The 16,460-nt window shown below is 38.3% G+C and overlaps 1 protein-coding gene across 2 annotated transcripts; it reads right to left on the bottom strand.

Moving 5' to 3' along the window:
• Positions 1-1,315: 1,315 nt before the first annotated feature.
• On the bottom strand, positions 1,316-16,411 carry opn4xa (opsin 4xa). Of its 2 annotated transcripts, none has more exons than XM_036134466.1 (10): positions 16,158-16,411; positions 10,746-10,881; positions 8,180-8,313; positions 7,780-7,983; positions 7,522-7,693; positions 3,981-4,142; positions 3,683-3,790; positions 3,420-3,594; positions 2,451-2,582; positions 1,316-2,342 (listed from the first exon to the last, which is right to left on the bottom strand). In XM_036134466.1, the coding sequence occupies exons 2-10, from the start codon at positions 10,877-10,879 to the stop codon at positions 2,271-2,273; spliced, it is 1,293 nt and encodes a 430-aa protein (XP_035990359.1). In that variant the 5' UTR covers positions 10,880-10,881; positions 16,158-16,411; the 3' UTR covers positions 1,316-2,270. The 2 variants fall into 2 exon arrangements, with proteins under 2 accessions (XP_035990359.1, XP_035990360.1); XM_036134467.1 differs by having other exon boundaries at positions 2,451-2,579.
• Between the last annotated feature and the right edge of the window lie 49 nt (positions 16,412-16,460).

The following is a 16,460-nucleotide window of genomic DNA, read 5'->3' as shown; positions in this document are numbered from 1 at the left end:
ATTAAGGCTTCAAGATTTTCCTCAAGTTTTTATTTTTGAATACTAGAAAAAGACAACACTATAGACAAAAAAAATACAGCGATAAGAGGACATTTGAATGCTGTGTTTTTAATGCATCAATGATCATATCTAAATGCTAGATTCAAAGAAATTTCATACATGTCAAACCTAAGACATCATTTCTCCCTTCCAGGGGTGAGGAGCGAGGTGATAACTTATCTGGCCTGGATATGGTGAAGTTAAGTCCTGATGGATTCCAGATTATAAAAGCTTAGTTTTTAGTGCTCATATACAGCAGCTAGGATTTTTTTTTTTCTTGTTTTGACATAGGTTAAGATTTGTTGATAAATAGCATCACTACCAGCAAAGACATCAGTAAGCAAGCTGTGAAACCCCACAAGTCATATAGGGTCATACAGTGTCCAGATATTAGAAGGTGCCATGTTAATCTGTCAAAACATTTTATGCATGTACAGTAAAAACATGAAATGTGTATGAAATGTGCCTGAGAAAAAAGCAAGATATCCTGTGAACATGCTTGCTTGACCTTGTTATTATCCATAGTGAAACAAGTCCTGTACCAAGTATTTGGACTTCTCTGTATTCATAAAATAGCAGTCCACATGTCCACATCTGTTACAAAAACACACAGGTTTTCCTGTTTTTTTTATGTTGCTGTGCCTGAAGCTGTATTGGATTGCATAGTGGTAGCAAATAAACTAATAAACATAATTCAAATCATTCAGCTGAAGCCACATGAACATAAGCTGTAGGTTTAGTGGACTTTTGCTAATAAGAATAAAGGGAACATAGCACCTTCCAGAGTTATTGGCAACCTGGAAAAGATACTTAAAAAATCTGATCGTTACCTTTTACTGCAGAAATATGATTTCAATACTAAATTTATACAATTACAAGAGTCACAATGCAATAAAATAGAAAATGTAACTGCAACAAGCATTTTTTTAGACCCATGTTGCCCTTGTTTTGCTAGATCCAACTTTCTAGAAATTTTTAATTAGTTATCCATGATTTCCTGTCTCCCTTGGATATAAATACGGCTTGCCATAAAGGATTGTTTCTTTGAGTCCCTTTTTAAAATTGGAAAAACAAGAGAACGTGGCATTGAAGAAAATGTTATACGTCAGGATAAATCGGCAAGAAATAATATCCTCACCTAGACGTGCAACAGTCAGAGCAATAAATAAAAAATAAAAAATGAAACGACTGGACCTGGAACCTGGCTGGTCTCCAAAATTCCAGGAGAGAGAGAGAGAGAGAGAGAGAGAGAGAGAGAGAGAGAGAGAGAGAGAGAGAGAGAGAGAGAGAGAGAGAGAGAGAGAGAGAGAGAGAGAGAGAGAGAGAGAGAACTGCTGCAGCTTTTTGACTGCCTGATTAGTCAATAGCAAGAAAAGATACATTCATTTTTAAAGCTTTTCATACATCTTTACCAGCAGTGCTGATAAGTAAGAGAGCTTTCCTTGGACCTGATTTTCAGTCATGATTTAAACCAGGAATGTAAGCTTGTCTGAAGAATAAATGTTCCCAAATAGGTGTAATCATTAGTTTGTTCACATAAATGAGATATAAACATGATAAATGATTTTGAACTTAGCTCTTTCCAATCTCTAAATATTTAAATTGTCCATATTATTTGTTTTTGTGATCAGCTTGAACAACATTGGAAATGTAAAGAAAACACATGAATATTTTTATTTTTTACAGTGCACGTGATTTCACAAAGAGCAAAATTTTTTTTTTTTCCATTAACACAGATGAAATGATGATATCATGGAGTCAACAGATCCTGACAAATGCAGACTTAGTGCCTTTGGTGAAAAGAGTTTTACTTTTTGCTCCGGTGTGTTTCAGTAAAACCTGCAGTCTCAGTCAAACGCCCGGAAACACGGATCCAATCAGTTATGAATGAGCTGTTGTGTACAAAGTTGTGCTTCAGAAATGTTTGTAGTCTTTATTTGCTGAGCAGAGCAGTCCAGAGGTTGCAAGCAAACAACCTTCTTCCTGTAGGCATTGTGCATCATCCTCCTTTTACTCATACTACTGCAGGCTTTTCTTTGAGTCGGATCTGACCACTCAGGGGAAAAACACACATAAGGTATTGTCCAAAGTTTCTAGGACCCGTGACTCATCCTTGTTTTTTCTCTTTCTGTAGCTGCCGCGCCTCAGTTTCTTCACACTGAAATGCTTCATTCATCTCCCGGCTTTCTCTGTTTGGTTCAGCTTCCAAGGAGCTCTTCCTCCAAGAGCATCTATTCTGTTGATAAACGGATGTGATACGCTGAGGACACATTTTTCTGTGAAGTTTGCTCTGGAGTAGCAGTCTAAAACGAAAGAAAGGGGAAAACAAAAACAGCCATTAGTTCTGAGGACCTTTAAAAGGCCATTTTCAATTTTAAATCACTAACTACATTGACGAGCTCCAACATTACCTTTTCCCTATATGGACTTTCCTTCTCCTTGGACAGTTCATGTTCTTTTGCCCTTAAACCTCCAGGGGAATAACTGATGTTGGGACAATGACTCTGATCTATAGAGTCCAGCTCCATGTCACTGCAAACCTGCTACGGAAGAGGTCGATATATACAAACATACACACATATATACATATATATATATATATATATATATATATATATATATATATATATGTGTGTGTGTGTGTGTGTGTGTGTGTGTGTGTGTGTGTGTGTGTGTAAGGGAAAGCGTTTACTAGATTCTAAAATCATTCAAACTTGCACTGCAAAGACATAAAAATCCATACATTTGTTTCAACACACTTTATGTGATTAATTGCCTTATTAAATTTTTTATGTTAAGCATTTAAATTCTTATGGCGCTCTGTAATTTAATAGCATTTTGATGCAATTCACGATCTGCAGAAAGACCGTAAATTCAAACAGAAAGGATAAGTGCCAAATAGGGGCCAGACCGCACCGATCTGTTTGTTTGCTTTGTTGTTCATAGAGACTAACATTTTAATACCATCTGCGTCTTTATCGGAATCACAAGTAAACCCAGCAGAAAATGTATGTATTTGTGACATTTTTCATAGTGTGCATTACGGCCTCATATTAGATTAAACCTAATCACTTTTAAAAACACTAATGATATGTCCTATGTCTGTGGAGATTTATTAGTGTTTCCGATGTAATGACACATCTAATGTAAAAAAAAAAAAAGTCAATTTTTCCTTATAAATCTTTTTTTGTATTCACTTTGTAAAGTGTCTTGAGATGACATGTGTTGTGAATTGGTGCTATATAAATAAAAATGTTATTTTTTATTATTTTTGTTATTTTTATGAAAAAACAGTTACTGGAGGTTGTTTCTTGTCAAGATGTATAGAACAAGCACCTATTTCTGCTTTATGAAAGCCTGCAGGGAGGACCCATACTCACTGTGTCTGTTGTAGACATGGAGGAAACTCTCTGAAACTGCGATTTGGAGACTGACGACTGCCGGCTAAGCACTGAGTCCCTGATGGAGGACTTGCTGTTTGACACCAAAATGAAGTTCCTTTTGGGGGCCTGGGCCAGGAAGTGTAGGCATGGGACCCTCTCTGCTAGGGTGTCCCTGTTTGAAATATTTCTGATCATTCGCTGAAAAGGTTTTCTTTGTAATTTAACCTTTAGTTTGAAGTAAACTAGAAATATGTCTGCACCTGTATTTGGAGTGAGTGATGGCATAGATAAAAGGGTTATAGATTGCAGATGCCTTTGCTATAACAGCAGGGACAGCTTTGGAGTATGGATTGAGAATGTTTGCATATCTGAAAGGCAGAGTGTCGACAAATGTAAACAGAAATACTGCCTGCATTAATTGCAGGTTAATATTTAATCATTTATAGGCATTGATATAAATGGAGATCAAATCGGGCTGTTGGTTAAGAGGATGAAAAAGATCTGACTCTTTTTAGAAGAAAAACAATTTTCCATAGAAGATCAAAGTTTTATATTTACCCAGCCCAGGCGATGAGTGTGACACATGCATAAGGTGACCAGGAAAGTACAAACACTATGATGACCACAAAGGCAATCTTTGCCAACTTCCATTCAGTCCTGATTGACTGCTGCTGGACCAGGGTTGACTTTCTCACCTGAGACCCCAACTGCTCCACATCTCTGAGCGCAAAAGAATGGAAAGGTGCATATTAATGCACCACTAAGTGGGAAAGAGTATGAGACAGTATGAATATGCTGAATTAAAAATCTTTCCTTGTATGACAATACACAGCACACTTTATATTTGCCACCCTGGTAAGTATGTATATATCAAGAAGTTTTATTGTCATTGCATGTTACCATAATTACATTTTTGGTGACGCAGACACCGGCTCAAAATGCACATAGTTAACCCATAACATGCAGACACAACAAGACATAATCTTTCCCTTAAAAAAAAAAAAAACGTTCCCAGTGAGGCTTAAGCATGGTTGCAATCCTTGGCAAATGGACTCATTTTCAAGTCGAGAAGTCAGACAGCAGTCTATAATAAGTCTATAATACTGTGCAATAAATTTAGTTACAGAATTGTGCAATATGCATGGATGTCTAACCAGACAGTCCCTGAAAAAATGAAGTGTGTGAATACACATTTGCAATTGTGAGACAATATACTAAGTGATTTTAATCAGATCAGAAACCTGTGGAACCAGTAGTGTGTTTTTGACATGCAACAAATTATGAACTGGGCTGATGGTTTGTTGATTTTCAGCTTGGGGCGATAGCCCTCAAAGCTTGAGAATATATATATTTTTTAAGTCTGTTAGTTTTTGAATTATTGCTCCTGAATCGTTTCCCTGATAGAAGTGGGACACATATAGCATTGACCTGGTGGGTGGGATCTGTGACGAAACGTCTGGCCCTTTTCTGGACTCGTTCAGAAAGGCCTTTTAGATGGCATCCCACAATCCTACGTTATGTCCTCACCACCCCTGCTAAATCCTTCCTCTCCTGCACTGTTCAGCTCCCATGCCAAACTGAAACACAAAATGCTTTCTATTGTAGCTTTGTAAAGTTTTTTTTTTTTTTTACCAGCTTAGTGGAAAATCTAATCTGTTTCAGTTTCCTGGGGAGAAGAGCGGTTGTTGAACCTTCTTCAGGATGTGGGAGGTGTTCACAGTCCAGGAGAGGTGAATGCCCAGGGATGGTATGCTGCCCACATGCTGCACCACCACCCCATGTATGCAGAGAGGAGCATGTTCAGTCTTCCTGGACCTCCTGCAGTCCACTAAGACCTCGTTGGTCTTGCTGGTGTTCAGGATGACCATGTTCCTAGAGCACCACTGTGTAAGATTGTGGACCTCCTCTCTGTGGTGAGTCTCATCATTGTTGGAGATGAGACCCACTACAGTGGTGTCATCCGCAAACTTGACAACCATGTTTGTGAGGTGGATAGCAGAGCAGTCGCGGGTAAAGAGAGCAGGGCTGAGGACACAACCCTGCTGTGTTCCAGTATAAAAACCCTAAAATTAACTGATCTTTTATTGCCGTAGCATAACCAAATACAATTGCAGAATTTCTCTAACAGTGAGCTTTAAATATTTTGTTTACCTTCCTTAATATGTTTAAAGCAGCCATATTTGTCTCAGAACCAGTTGTTTTAAACATTACAGCTCATTTTGTAATATTAAAGCCAGAAAATTCAGTGCATTTTCTTGAAATTTTATGGGATACGCCAAGAAAGAGGCCACATGGTTCCCATAGTAAAAAAATAAAAGTGTGCATTTGCATTCCACCCCCTTTACTCTGATGCCCCTAAATTAAACCCAGTTTATACGCCTTTAGAAGTTAAGTGAAAAGCAAATTAAATACATGACAATAGAAAAACAACTGTCTTGTGAAGTTCTGTTGACATAAACTTTTCAGGTGAGACAATATGTTTACAGGACAACTATTCGTCACATTGTAACGTTTCTGGCACTGGAGCTGCTGGTTGCAATCAGCACACCTGCGTCTGTCTCCACCCTGGCTGCTTAAAAGCTCTGCTCCTCGCAGCCTCCAGTGCCAGAACGTCTCTAGCCATACGGTGAGCGCTTCCAGCATTTTTGAAATTCCTGTCTGCCTGTCTGCCTCTCGACCTGTTCTGCCTCTGTTTTTTGGATACCTGTCTGCCCCTTTGGATTTGTCTGCCTGCCTGGGTCCTGCCTGTCAGCCTCAGAGAATTGGACTGCCTCACCGTGTTTCTCACCCCAGCCTGTCCGTGAGTAACGAGTTCGCCTGCCCCCTGTTCTGTCTGTGCTTTCTGGATTGACCTGGACCTGGACCTGGACGCTCTGTTGGACTCTCCCTTGGAAACCGCTGCCTGAGCTAAACGGATTTTCCCCCGACAAAGACCTGGACCGGACCTAGACAAGGAGCCCTGGATAACCCCCTCTCAGACGCCTTCGTCATAAGGAGTCGGAGTTCTGCCCTCAGCACGTCCAGGAGCGGCCAGTCGCAGCGTGCGAGCCGAGCCAGGGACCGCGCCGCCAGCGTCAAAATAAAGACTGATATTATTTTTGTACTCACTTGTTTTCGGGTATTTCTTGGGTCCTCCTAAATTCATCACACACATACTCTAAAAAACATGGCCCTTATAGAAGTATGGAAAGAAAAAAGCCACTGCAGAAGTAAAACCATATGAAATCCTGTTGAATGTTTGACACAAGCCATGTAGGGGTCACAGCAACCCTCTGGGAGGAAGTCCTCTGGTCAGTCCCAAAACCTAATATTTTGGCCTACATAGAAAACTGATCAAATCTTCTTTATTGTGATAGGTTGTGGTGGTAGCATCATCCTATGGGGAGGCTTTGAACCAGGAAGCTCAGGGAAGCTGATAAGAGGTAAGATGGATGGAGCTAAATGCAGGTCAATAATGGGAATAAAATGCTTAAAAAGTGTAAATGTCTACTGTTGCTGCATGCTCATCCAGGAGGATTGAATGTTAAAAGTCAGTGACTCGATGAAATCTGCAGACTTTTCTTAGATAGAAAACTTTTTAACCACCCTGTCTGGATGACATGATAGAATTTACTTTGTAACCTTTAGATAACACATATTGTGAACTGGCACAGTAGAAATAATCTGATTTGAATTGAGTTGAATTAAAAGCCAGACACTCTGAGAAATTTCACATTCCTGTTGGACAATGAACCTAAAATCACAGCCTGAGCTATAATGGACTGGCTTAGAGAAAGAAAAACTTACTCATGTATTGGAAAGGTTCAGTCAAAGTCCAGACATGAATACTGTATAATAAGAAAGTATTTGACAAAACCTGAAAACAACCAGTCTGATAAAGCTGGAGCTACTTTTCAATGCAATAAGGTTTAGAGACAAACCCTTAAAGACCTGCAGCTGTAACTGCATAATTAATGGTTTTAATTTTTCAGTGTGAGATTACTGCAATAAAAGATCAAATAATCCTAAAGCCTGTCTGGTAAATAATGATTATTAAATAACCAATTGCAGTTTTCTATATAGATTTATTGAGACAAACGGATAGTGCTGTATGCCTTACCTGCTTGCATGGCGGATTGCCAGGAACATGCATAAATAACAGTAGGATATGATGCCGAGAGGGATGAAGAACACGAAGCAGCACAGCATCAAAGTGTAACTTTTATTGGCTGGAGTGGATGTCACATAGTCCCACGTACAAGAGGTCATCAGGCCCTCAGGTATATAGGAACCTTTGGAAAGAAGTTCAACACGAATAAAGTGTAAAGCAGCATAAGCAATGGGGATTTGAAAACATTGCTGTATTGAAGCTACCTACTCCACCCCAAAAGTGGTGCAAGGCTCCAGGCAAGTGAATAAAGCCACACCAGGGCTATTATGAGGCAAGTGCGTCTCGCTGAAGTCCATCCTATGGACTGCAAAGGCTTGGTGATGACTATATAGCGGTCTATTGAGATGGCCAGAAGGTTTATCATCGAGGTGATTCCAAATAAAGCTCCACAGAAGGCATATATTTTACAGCCTGTGTGGGATAAATACAGAAGGAAACCAATTTATTGACAAGTTTCTTTATACGTTAGTTTTGGGACCAGACTTGAAGTATATTGAAGCAGTTTTGTTCCATACAAAATATTCTGTGTGTGTCATATTTATCTTTCCCTAACGATACACACATTATTGCTGACAATAATAATAAAAAATATATATACAGTATATACCTGTTTCCCCAAAAATCCAGCCCTTATAGAGAGAGTTAACAAAAAAGATTGGCGACTGTGTGATCGCCATCAGGAAGTCGCTGATGGCCAGGTTCATGATGAAGAAGTTGGGAGGCGTTCGAAGCTTCTTGTCACTGAAAGACATTGGGATTGAACGTTTTCTCAATAAATGTCCTTATTAACTTTTAAAACAATACAATGGTACCAAAGGCCCAACGCAAACTCGGTGACAACATGAACAGACATGTATTCTTGTGCTTGCATTTGAATGAGAATACATTTTTACTAGTAAAGTAAGGACTTTGACATAAAGTGAGGACCTTTTGTCAATTCTCACTTTTATTCTGGGCTAGGGGTTAGGTTTAGAACTACAGTGTCAATTAGGTTTAAGTCAGGGTTAGGTATATACTGGTAAAGGTTAAGGTTAGGGACAAGGTTAGACCATAGAGAAGCTTTAAGATGAATGGAAGTCTATGGAAGACAAAGCACGGTCCTCACTAAGCCCTGTAAACAAGGATGGGTGTGAGTGTTAAAACCTTTTCTTCTCTAGATGCATGTTTCAGATTATTATCCACAGGGGTTTATATCTCTGCAGTTTACGTTTCATATATTGTAATCCATCAGTATGACATTTACGTTCAGATTTACTCCATAACATTTCTTTGCTGTAAAAGGTTAAAGGTATTTAAAACCCATGCTTGTGGTAAATAGATGCTACAACTGATCTGATAGCGGTAAAACGTGTCAAGTCAGAGGTGGCACAGCCTTTTCATTGGAGGGATTTGTAGAACAGAATATCTTTCCATGTATAAGCGACCCAGATCATTTATCATTTTAAGTCATCGTACCTTAATAACATTTTTTGACTTTTAAGGGCAACTGATCTTTATTAACACATGTATAGGTATAAAAAAATGCTGTGGCTGCTCTGATAGTGGTGAAAAATTATAGATAACTCTTTTAGGTGGTGGCCTCTAACTGCAAAGCCTGTTACAGGCCTGCTTAAAAACATGCAAGATGCCCAGAGCGGTAATTATTTAGATCAGTATTTAAATCCTATTTTTTTTTTTTTTTTTTTTTTAGTGTTTGTTTATTGGAATTTATTTGAGATCGGTAGCAATCTCACTTTCACTTTACTTGCTGTGTATACAAACATTTCAGACACAGGTTTGTTGTTCAAAAGCCCAATATTTTCCTCTCATGTTTTATTTTTGTTCTGTCTTGTGCTGACTGGGATGCCCACTTGCTGAGCTCAAATATCAATAGGGGTAAACACAGTTCAGGCAGATGGGCAAGAGTGTGTTTGTGTGTACTGAACAAGTGTGACATGAGATGCAATTGAGTGATGCATCATTTGAGTGAGATGTGCATCACCAGCTGTTAGACCTAATGTGAGAGACAAGTCAGGCACCAGGATTTTGTTGCTTCAGTTGTTATACTATACAGTGACCTACATGGATATTCTCTTTTCCCAAAAAAACATTTGGATGCTAAGGACAATTTAAAAGAGAAAAATTAGATTAACTGTTTATTATGCCAACGCTACATGAATATTTCAAGTTATCTCATTACAACACACCAAATGTCGCTTCAGCTTTTTTTTTTTTTCCTTTTTTTTTAAATCACAACTGGTCTTAAACTTTGCTCAAGCACCCTCCATGACACAACAAAATTAATTTATATGATGATGAGCTGGGCAGCTCTTGCTGCAGTAAATTTACTCTGGGCCAAAATGCAGACAGAGCCTCGGACGCTGCATAATGGGAAAATAAGGATTTTAATAATGTGTCCAAGCAAACTTACAGCAGGCAAAAATGGCAAAATAAGGAGTAGCAACTGAGCATCGGGGAACAGGAAATCAAACCAAGGTAGACAGGGCATGTATAGTGGAAATGTAACAGCAAGGAACCAGCAGAGAGCAAAGGGAACCAGGGAAAACATATATACAGATAAATGACCAAAGCTCCTGAGAAATTCTGAGCAGTAATGCGTTCGTCATCCACACATGATGTGGTACACCTATGTGGGATTTTAGCCATTTTAAGTGGAAATAAAATATGGAGTGTCCCAATTCATTCCTCACCAGAAATCGCTTATTTTAAAATGAAAAGTTACACAACAAAATTTAAAAGGTGTTTTCTTCAGTTTTAAAAAGGTCTGATTACATTAGCTGAATTATTTTAAAAATCCATGTGTGCAAATATATGATAAAAAAATATTTAGGTAAGTTATCCTAATTTTTTAAATAACTGTATATGTTTTAGCTTGCATGTTTTGGACCCTACACAGATCATTCTAAACTCTACAATGAATTCAAACTGTTTTACCTATTTCTCAATCTTAAATTTCATTAAAAGCATTCATCGTTTGATTGTTCCTCCAAAAAGAAGCACATTGAAATAGATTTTTATAATTCCTTCTTTTTTAACCCCTACATAGATAATAAAAGTCACCACACATCTTTTTATTGATAACATAAAAACTTAGAAAAAGCTCCTCATTCCAAAATAATAATAATGTTGTTGTTTTTTAATAATTATATGCTGATATTAATGAGTTTGCTCACCAGGAAAAAGCATACATGACCAAGGCATTCCCAGTAACTCCCACAGCTCCGATCACTAAGACAAAGAAGGCGACGATGTAGTGAACATGGTCCGGGACGTCCACATGCCGATAGAATCCACGTCCTACATCCATACCTGTGATGCAACCAAACGGATATTGAATCATTAAGTGAAAATGTCTAAAGCTTTTCAGTTTCATATGGATTCCTCGGCCACCTAACCTGCTGAACTCTGTTGCATTACGTAAGTACATCGTTCATGAGTTGCCTTCCTCATAGTCACATGAAATGTTTTCTTTGTTACTGATAAACTTTGGGCATGTGCCTGGTCAGTTCACACGATTGGTGAACATCCCCTTGGGAAAATAGGGAATACAAAAATTTTGTGCAAAACAATTGTTTCGGAAGATGTGGCAGTGAGTCACATCATTGAAATCAATGACATATAAAAGCACCGAGAGACACAGTACTGCAGGAAAAACATGCATCTCAGCAATCATGAAGGAATTTATGTTGACTCTTACCAAGCATTTACACATGATGCACTGAAACCTATCACAAAGAATCCAGGCCAATATTTAAAATGATAAAAAAAAATGTCCACTGGATCCCAAAAACGAGCACACCAATTTGCTAGATTTCTGTGAATTAGAAAAAGGAGGTTGTAGTGGCTTGTACAGTATTGTACACATTTACTAAACAAATATATTTCCCTCCTGTTGGAGGGAAAAATGTAAAAGAATAAAAAATATGCAATAACCCAATCTTGGACCAAAAAAAAATCTTGTGTTTTAAACTGATTTGGATTCAGTTTAAAAATGTTGCATTCTTGAAACCACATTGACTTTGTAAAGTGCCTTGAGATGACATGTTGTGAATTGGCGCTATATAAATAAAATTGAATTGAATTGAATCCAACATCTGTTACCATTAATCAGATCGACTTGAAGTAAGGATCCGGTTCGCTGGTAGGGGTTCTCTGACACTTGCTCATTTGCATCGAGCGATGGCCAAAGCTTTGAGAGAAGTTACACAGAACCAAAAGGTTGTACAAATGTATCAGTCAGTAGAAGAGTAAAACAAAAAGCACTCTACAGCTTTATATAGTGCCAATGAGAGGGAAATATTGCATTCCTAAAACTTGACTTTTCTTCAAAACTGATTAAAAAATGTAAAGAAAGTTTATCAGGGAGGCTGACAAGAGGACAACAGTAACAATGGAGCTAAAATAATTTCTGGGAAGTACTGAATGGGTTCTATATGTAACTACCCCCTGCAAATTTTGAATATGTCGACTAAGATTTTCTTTTAAGGAAAACATTGAAGCCTGGATAAAATATTCGGAAGCTGGACAACAGGAAACCAAAACTATATTTTTGGGACACCATCCTAAAAGGTATGTTTGGTCACAAAGCATCAGTGGATGTTACCAAAAGAGCACCATACCCGCAGTGAAACGAGGCAGTGGCAGTATCATGCCTGGGAGTTATTTATCCTCAGATGCAACCAGTTCCAAATATCTGTCGGTGTTAACCAACAACCTTCCAGTGAGAGCTGAAAATGAAGAGAGGTCTTATATTTCAGCCTCAGTTAGCCCTAGCATACACATGAACTGAAATAATGACGTCAGGAGAGAAAAAGTGCCCCAATAGTTTGATAAAACCAGCTAACTGAAGATCTCTAACATTTGCCCTTCAGCCCCCAGGAAATAATACTTCTTTTTGATGTGAAATCTGTAATTTATGTATTTCCATTTTATCAGTAAATGAAAATTTTCTCTTATTATTTCTATTTGAACGAACACTGTTTGAATAATCTGTCACTGTGTTGCCGCATTAAGTAATTTTTGCTGACATGGAAAATATTGCAGCTGCTAAACATCAATATATGTTAGCATTGATTATGTGAGTGTATTAATAGCGTTATACTAGCATTTGCATCACATAAACCCTCTTCCTAAACAAGTCAGTTCTGACAGATGCAAATCCAGCTGTTAACACCTAGTTTGGGGTTAAAACTGTTAAAACCTTCCTCATAAAGGACTTTTTTTTATATGTAATACCTCCTAAAAGTCTCCATCTTATCTCTACACTTACATGCCGTGACAGATTTTGACTGAGTGTGAGGGGGTGTGGTGTAAATACAGCTGTTATAGGTTATTTAATCAAGGACATTATGAGAGCCACACAATTTTAATATCAATTAATGATGCTTGCAGACTGTAAAATGGGGCGGGTGAGGAATAATCACCATAAAGGTTGAAGAGAGGTGGAGCCTGCATTGCTTTTCTGGTCAGATTTTTCTTTATAACGGGGGAATCATTTAAAGATGATTTAGCCTTAGATCTAATAGGTCATTTGTACTTTTTATCTCTAGAAAGGGAAATCAATTATGAAATGGTTTGACAGCCATGGCAGTAATTAGAAGGGAATGTTGTGTTCATGTGATGGCATAGAGATGGCCCATGAGAATGTAACTCCGTTTTTCTACTGTGTGATAATTTGCCTTAGAGGAACAGTCGCCCTGGGGTCGAGTGCCGACACCTGATCTGTAAATACGGCGGAGAGTCCTGTTGCATTTAAGATCCATTTTTTTAGCCGAATTTTAGCTTGATAGCATAAACTGTTAACAGTGAGCAGACATGGAGAGAAGCAAATCCCAAGCGAAGACGCTGTATCGCGGCACAGTGAGCACAGCGCGCATTGACCTGTTTGATATTCACACGGCGGTTTCTTGCTGTGCTCATTGAGCTCTTCTCTGTCAGAGGTGGACACAGTCAACTCTTACTTCCTCACAAATCCAATACCTATCTGGCTAATGACACAGTGTAAAAGTGGAGCACAAGCTTTGCAATTTTTCACGATGAAATCAGGTTCATAAGAAACATTTGTATTTAGATATGTGGCTGGTGTGGCTCTCTCCCCACCTCGGCAAAGACAGTGGTGGGTGAAACGAGGCAAATAAGTAGCATTTTATTGATACTTGTGTGTCTTTTGAATGGGGAAATGATCCCCCTAAGTTGTATACGGTGTAGAGCTGCAAGAAGATATGGGCGAAAACAGTCGGTATCTAATAAATAACTTATGGTCAGCTTGCCTGCCTCTCTCTCTGTCTCTAGTTTTTGTTCTTGTTAAGTTATTTCATAAGAAGTCAGCTTGTTGTTACTGTTTTTTTTTTTTTTTTAGCTTTTTATGGTTTACGACAGGGGTTGGACGACTGAGGGAGGGGCCACCCAGACTGATGGAACCATCAACATTCATTGAACTGTTCACTAAGGTCGTCTTATGTGTCTACAGGTTGGTACTGCTGGATTGCTTTGACAAAACGTCAAGTCAGAACTTATTGAGGCCAGGTTGTTGGGTTAGAGAAAAGAGTAGAAGGAGCCTCACTATTCTTCATAGCGTGTCATTTGGAAACAACCCGAGGAGACCTTGCTCAACGTTTTCCACAGGACTAAACAATTCAATTCAATTTTATTTATATAGCGCCAACTCAGAACACGTAATCCCAAGGCACTTTACAACGTCAAATTCAATCAAATCATACAGACAGATTGGTCAGAAAGTTTCCTCTCTAAGGAAACCCAGAAGATTGCATTAAGTCTTGACAAGCAGCATTCACTCCTCATGAAAGAGCGTAGAGCCACAGTGGACAGTCGTCTGCATTGTCCATGGCTTTGCAACAATCCCTCATACTGAGCAAGCATGAGGCGACAGTGGAGAGGAAAACTCCCTTTTAACAAGAAGGAAAACCTCCAGCAGAACCAGGCTCAGTGTGAACGGTCATCTGCCTCGTCCGACTGGGGGTTAGAGAAGACAGAGCAGAGACACAAAAGCAAAGAAGCACACGTTGATCCAGGAATCCTTTCTATGTTAGAGAGGGTAATGGCAGATGGTCTGCCTCCCCTGGATGGTATGACAGCTAACAAGAAATGGAGCACTGGGATTTTGTATATTCTGTATTTTAATGTTAATTTTAGTGGATTGCGTTAATGAACGTGGTTTACACTAGGGTAACAATTGATTCACACATTGTAACATTGACCTTTAAAGCTGCCAAATTGCAAGGGCTACAGTGTCAAATAATTAAAAGAAATATTGTTATCAGAAAAAGAATCTGTTAGTCAATAAAGGTCACATTAGACATTCAGAGATTGTTGTTTCTTTATCACTGGTCATGCAGAAGTTTAAATGACAGAAATCTTTCATTTCAACTCAAACATCCAGCAATCTAGATTATAGTTTATTATTCCAACCCAATACTTGATGGCTTAATTCACCAACACATTGTGTATCCATCTCACATTTTAGTCTTTTAGAAGGTACATTCCATTAGGTTAATAGTTCTCCAGCATCATCATCTTAGACATTGAATACAGCAGTATAAGTCAGTTGATGTAACCCATTTTATTAGTTAAAAATCTAATCAGGTATGCTGGCTCATACCCATAACCCAACCCTGTAGTTTCAAATCAAGTCAGCATTGAATTGGACTGTATCTGATGGGTCTGGGCTGGTAAAACTGTTGTTGTTGTTTTTTGAGAAATAAAACACATTACAATCTTTGAAAAAATAACATACACTCAGAAAAGTGAACCAGGTCAGTTGTCCACTTCATGTTAATATTTCATTTCTAGTTAACACATAAAAAGGTGTTTGTTGAGTTAAAAAAAACAAATAATTATGTAATGTTTACTAGTAAAAATATATTTATCCCCACAAACACCTTTTTTAATGTGTTAACTGGAAATTCAATGTAAACATAAAGTGGAAAACTGTCCTGCTTCACTTGTTTGAGTGTAGTTTACATTTGCTATCTGTGCCTTGGTCACAGGGCTTCTCCTAAAAATCAGATTTTAATCTTAGAAAGTTATATTGCCTGAACAAATAAAGAATATAAATGATAATCAAAAGATCTGGCTTTTTTTTGTAACTAGCCAGGTGCAATAACACATTAGATCCTTTAATTTTTTTGGGGGATCCTACAAGAGCTAAACACCCTAAAATGCTCATGTTAGAAAATAAGAAGTGATGTTATTGTTTCATTTGAAAACATTTCTAGGAATCCAGTACACACATGACAATATCTACACTATCCAGACCCATTTCCCAGTTATTTTTAACGGCTGAAACAGGTGAGCTTTGTTGTAATTTTCAAAGAATAATTTCAAAACGACACAGAGCTTAACTGTGAAAGCAATTTAATCACTCCTTCTGCTTTTACTTTGCTAAATATCTTTTGAGAAAGTTCACAATGTTTGCTTTTAACTGCAGCTGATGTACAACTCTTATGACCAGCTAAAAAGGCAATGCTCAAAACAAGGTTTTAGTTAAAAAAAAAAAAAAAAAAAAAAAGAACATTCATACTTGTTTGACATGAAAACACAAGGCATAAAGATAACTTTCCCCATACCTCTGGCTGAAATTAAAGCCTCTTTTCCTCGTCTGGTCAAGTCTTCCTTATTGTCTTGAAATGTACAGGCACTACAGTAAATGAAAAATCCTGCAGGTTATAAACATTCAGGCTCAGCATCCGACTCTTGAATCTCTCAATTGCAAAAGCTGAGGCTTCACAGGCTGCACACGCTGCTTTCGGTGCTCCACAGAAGCAAGAATGTACAGAACGAGCCTGAAAGCTAGAAGCAGCACACTGGCCCATCCTCCAGATAGCTCCCCATCACGCACATATCTCTCATGGCACGATGAATCGATCCCA

The sequence above is a fragment of the Fundulus heteroclitus genome, unplaced genomic scaffold (genome assembly GCF_011125445.2).
Source record: "Fundulus heteroclitus isolate FHET01 unplaced genomic scaffold, MU-UCD_Fhet_4.1 scaffold_82, whole genome shotgun sequence".
Classification (NCBI taxonomy): Eukaryota; Metazoa; Chordata; class Actinopteri; order Cyprinodontiformes; family Fundulidae; genus Fundulus; species Fundulus heteroclitus.
Note: the sequence above shows the minus strand (reverse complement) of the source record. Positions and strands in the feature narration are given on the sequence as shown.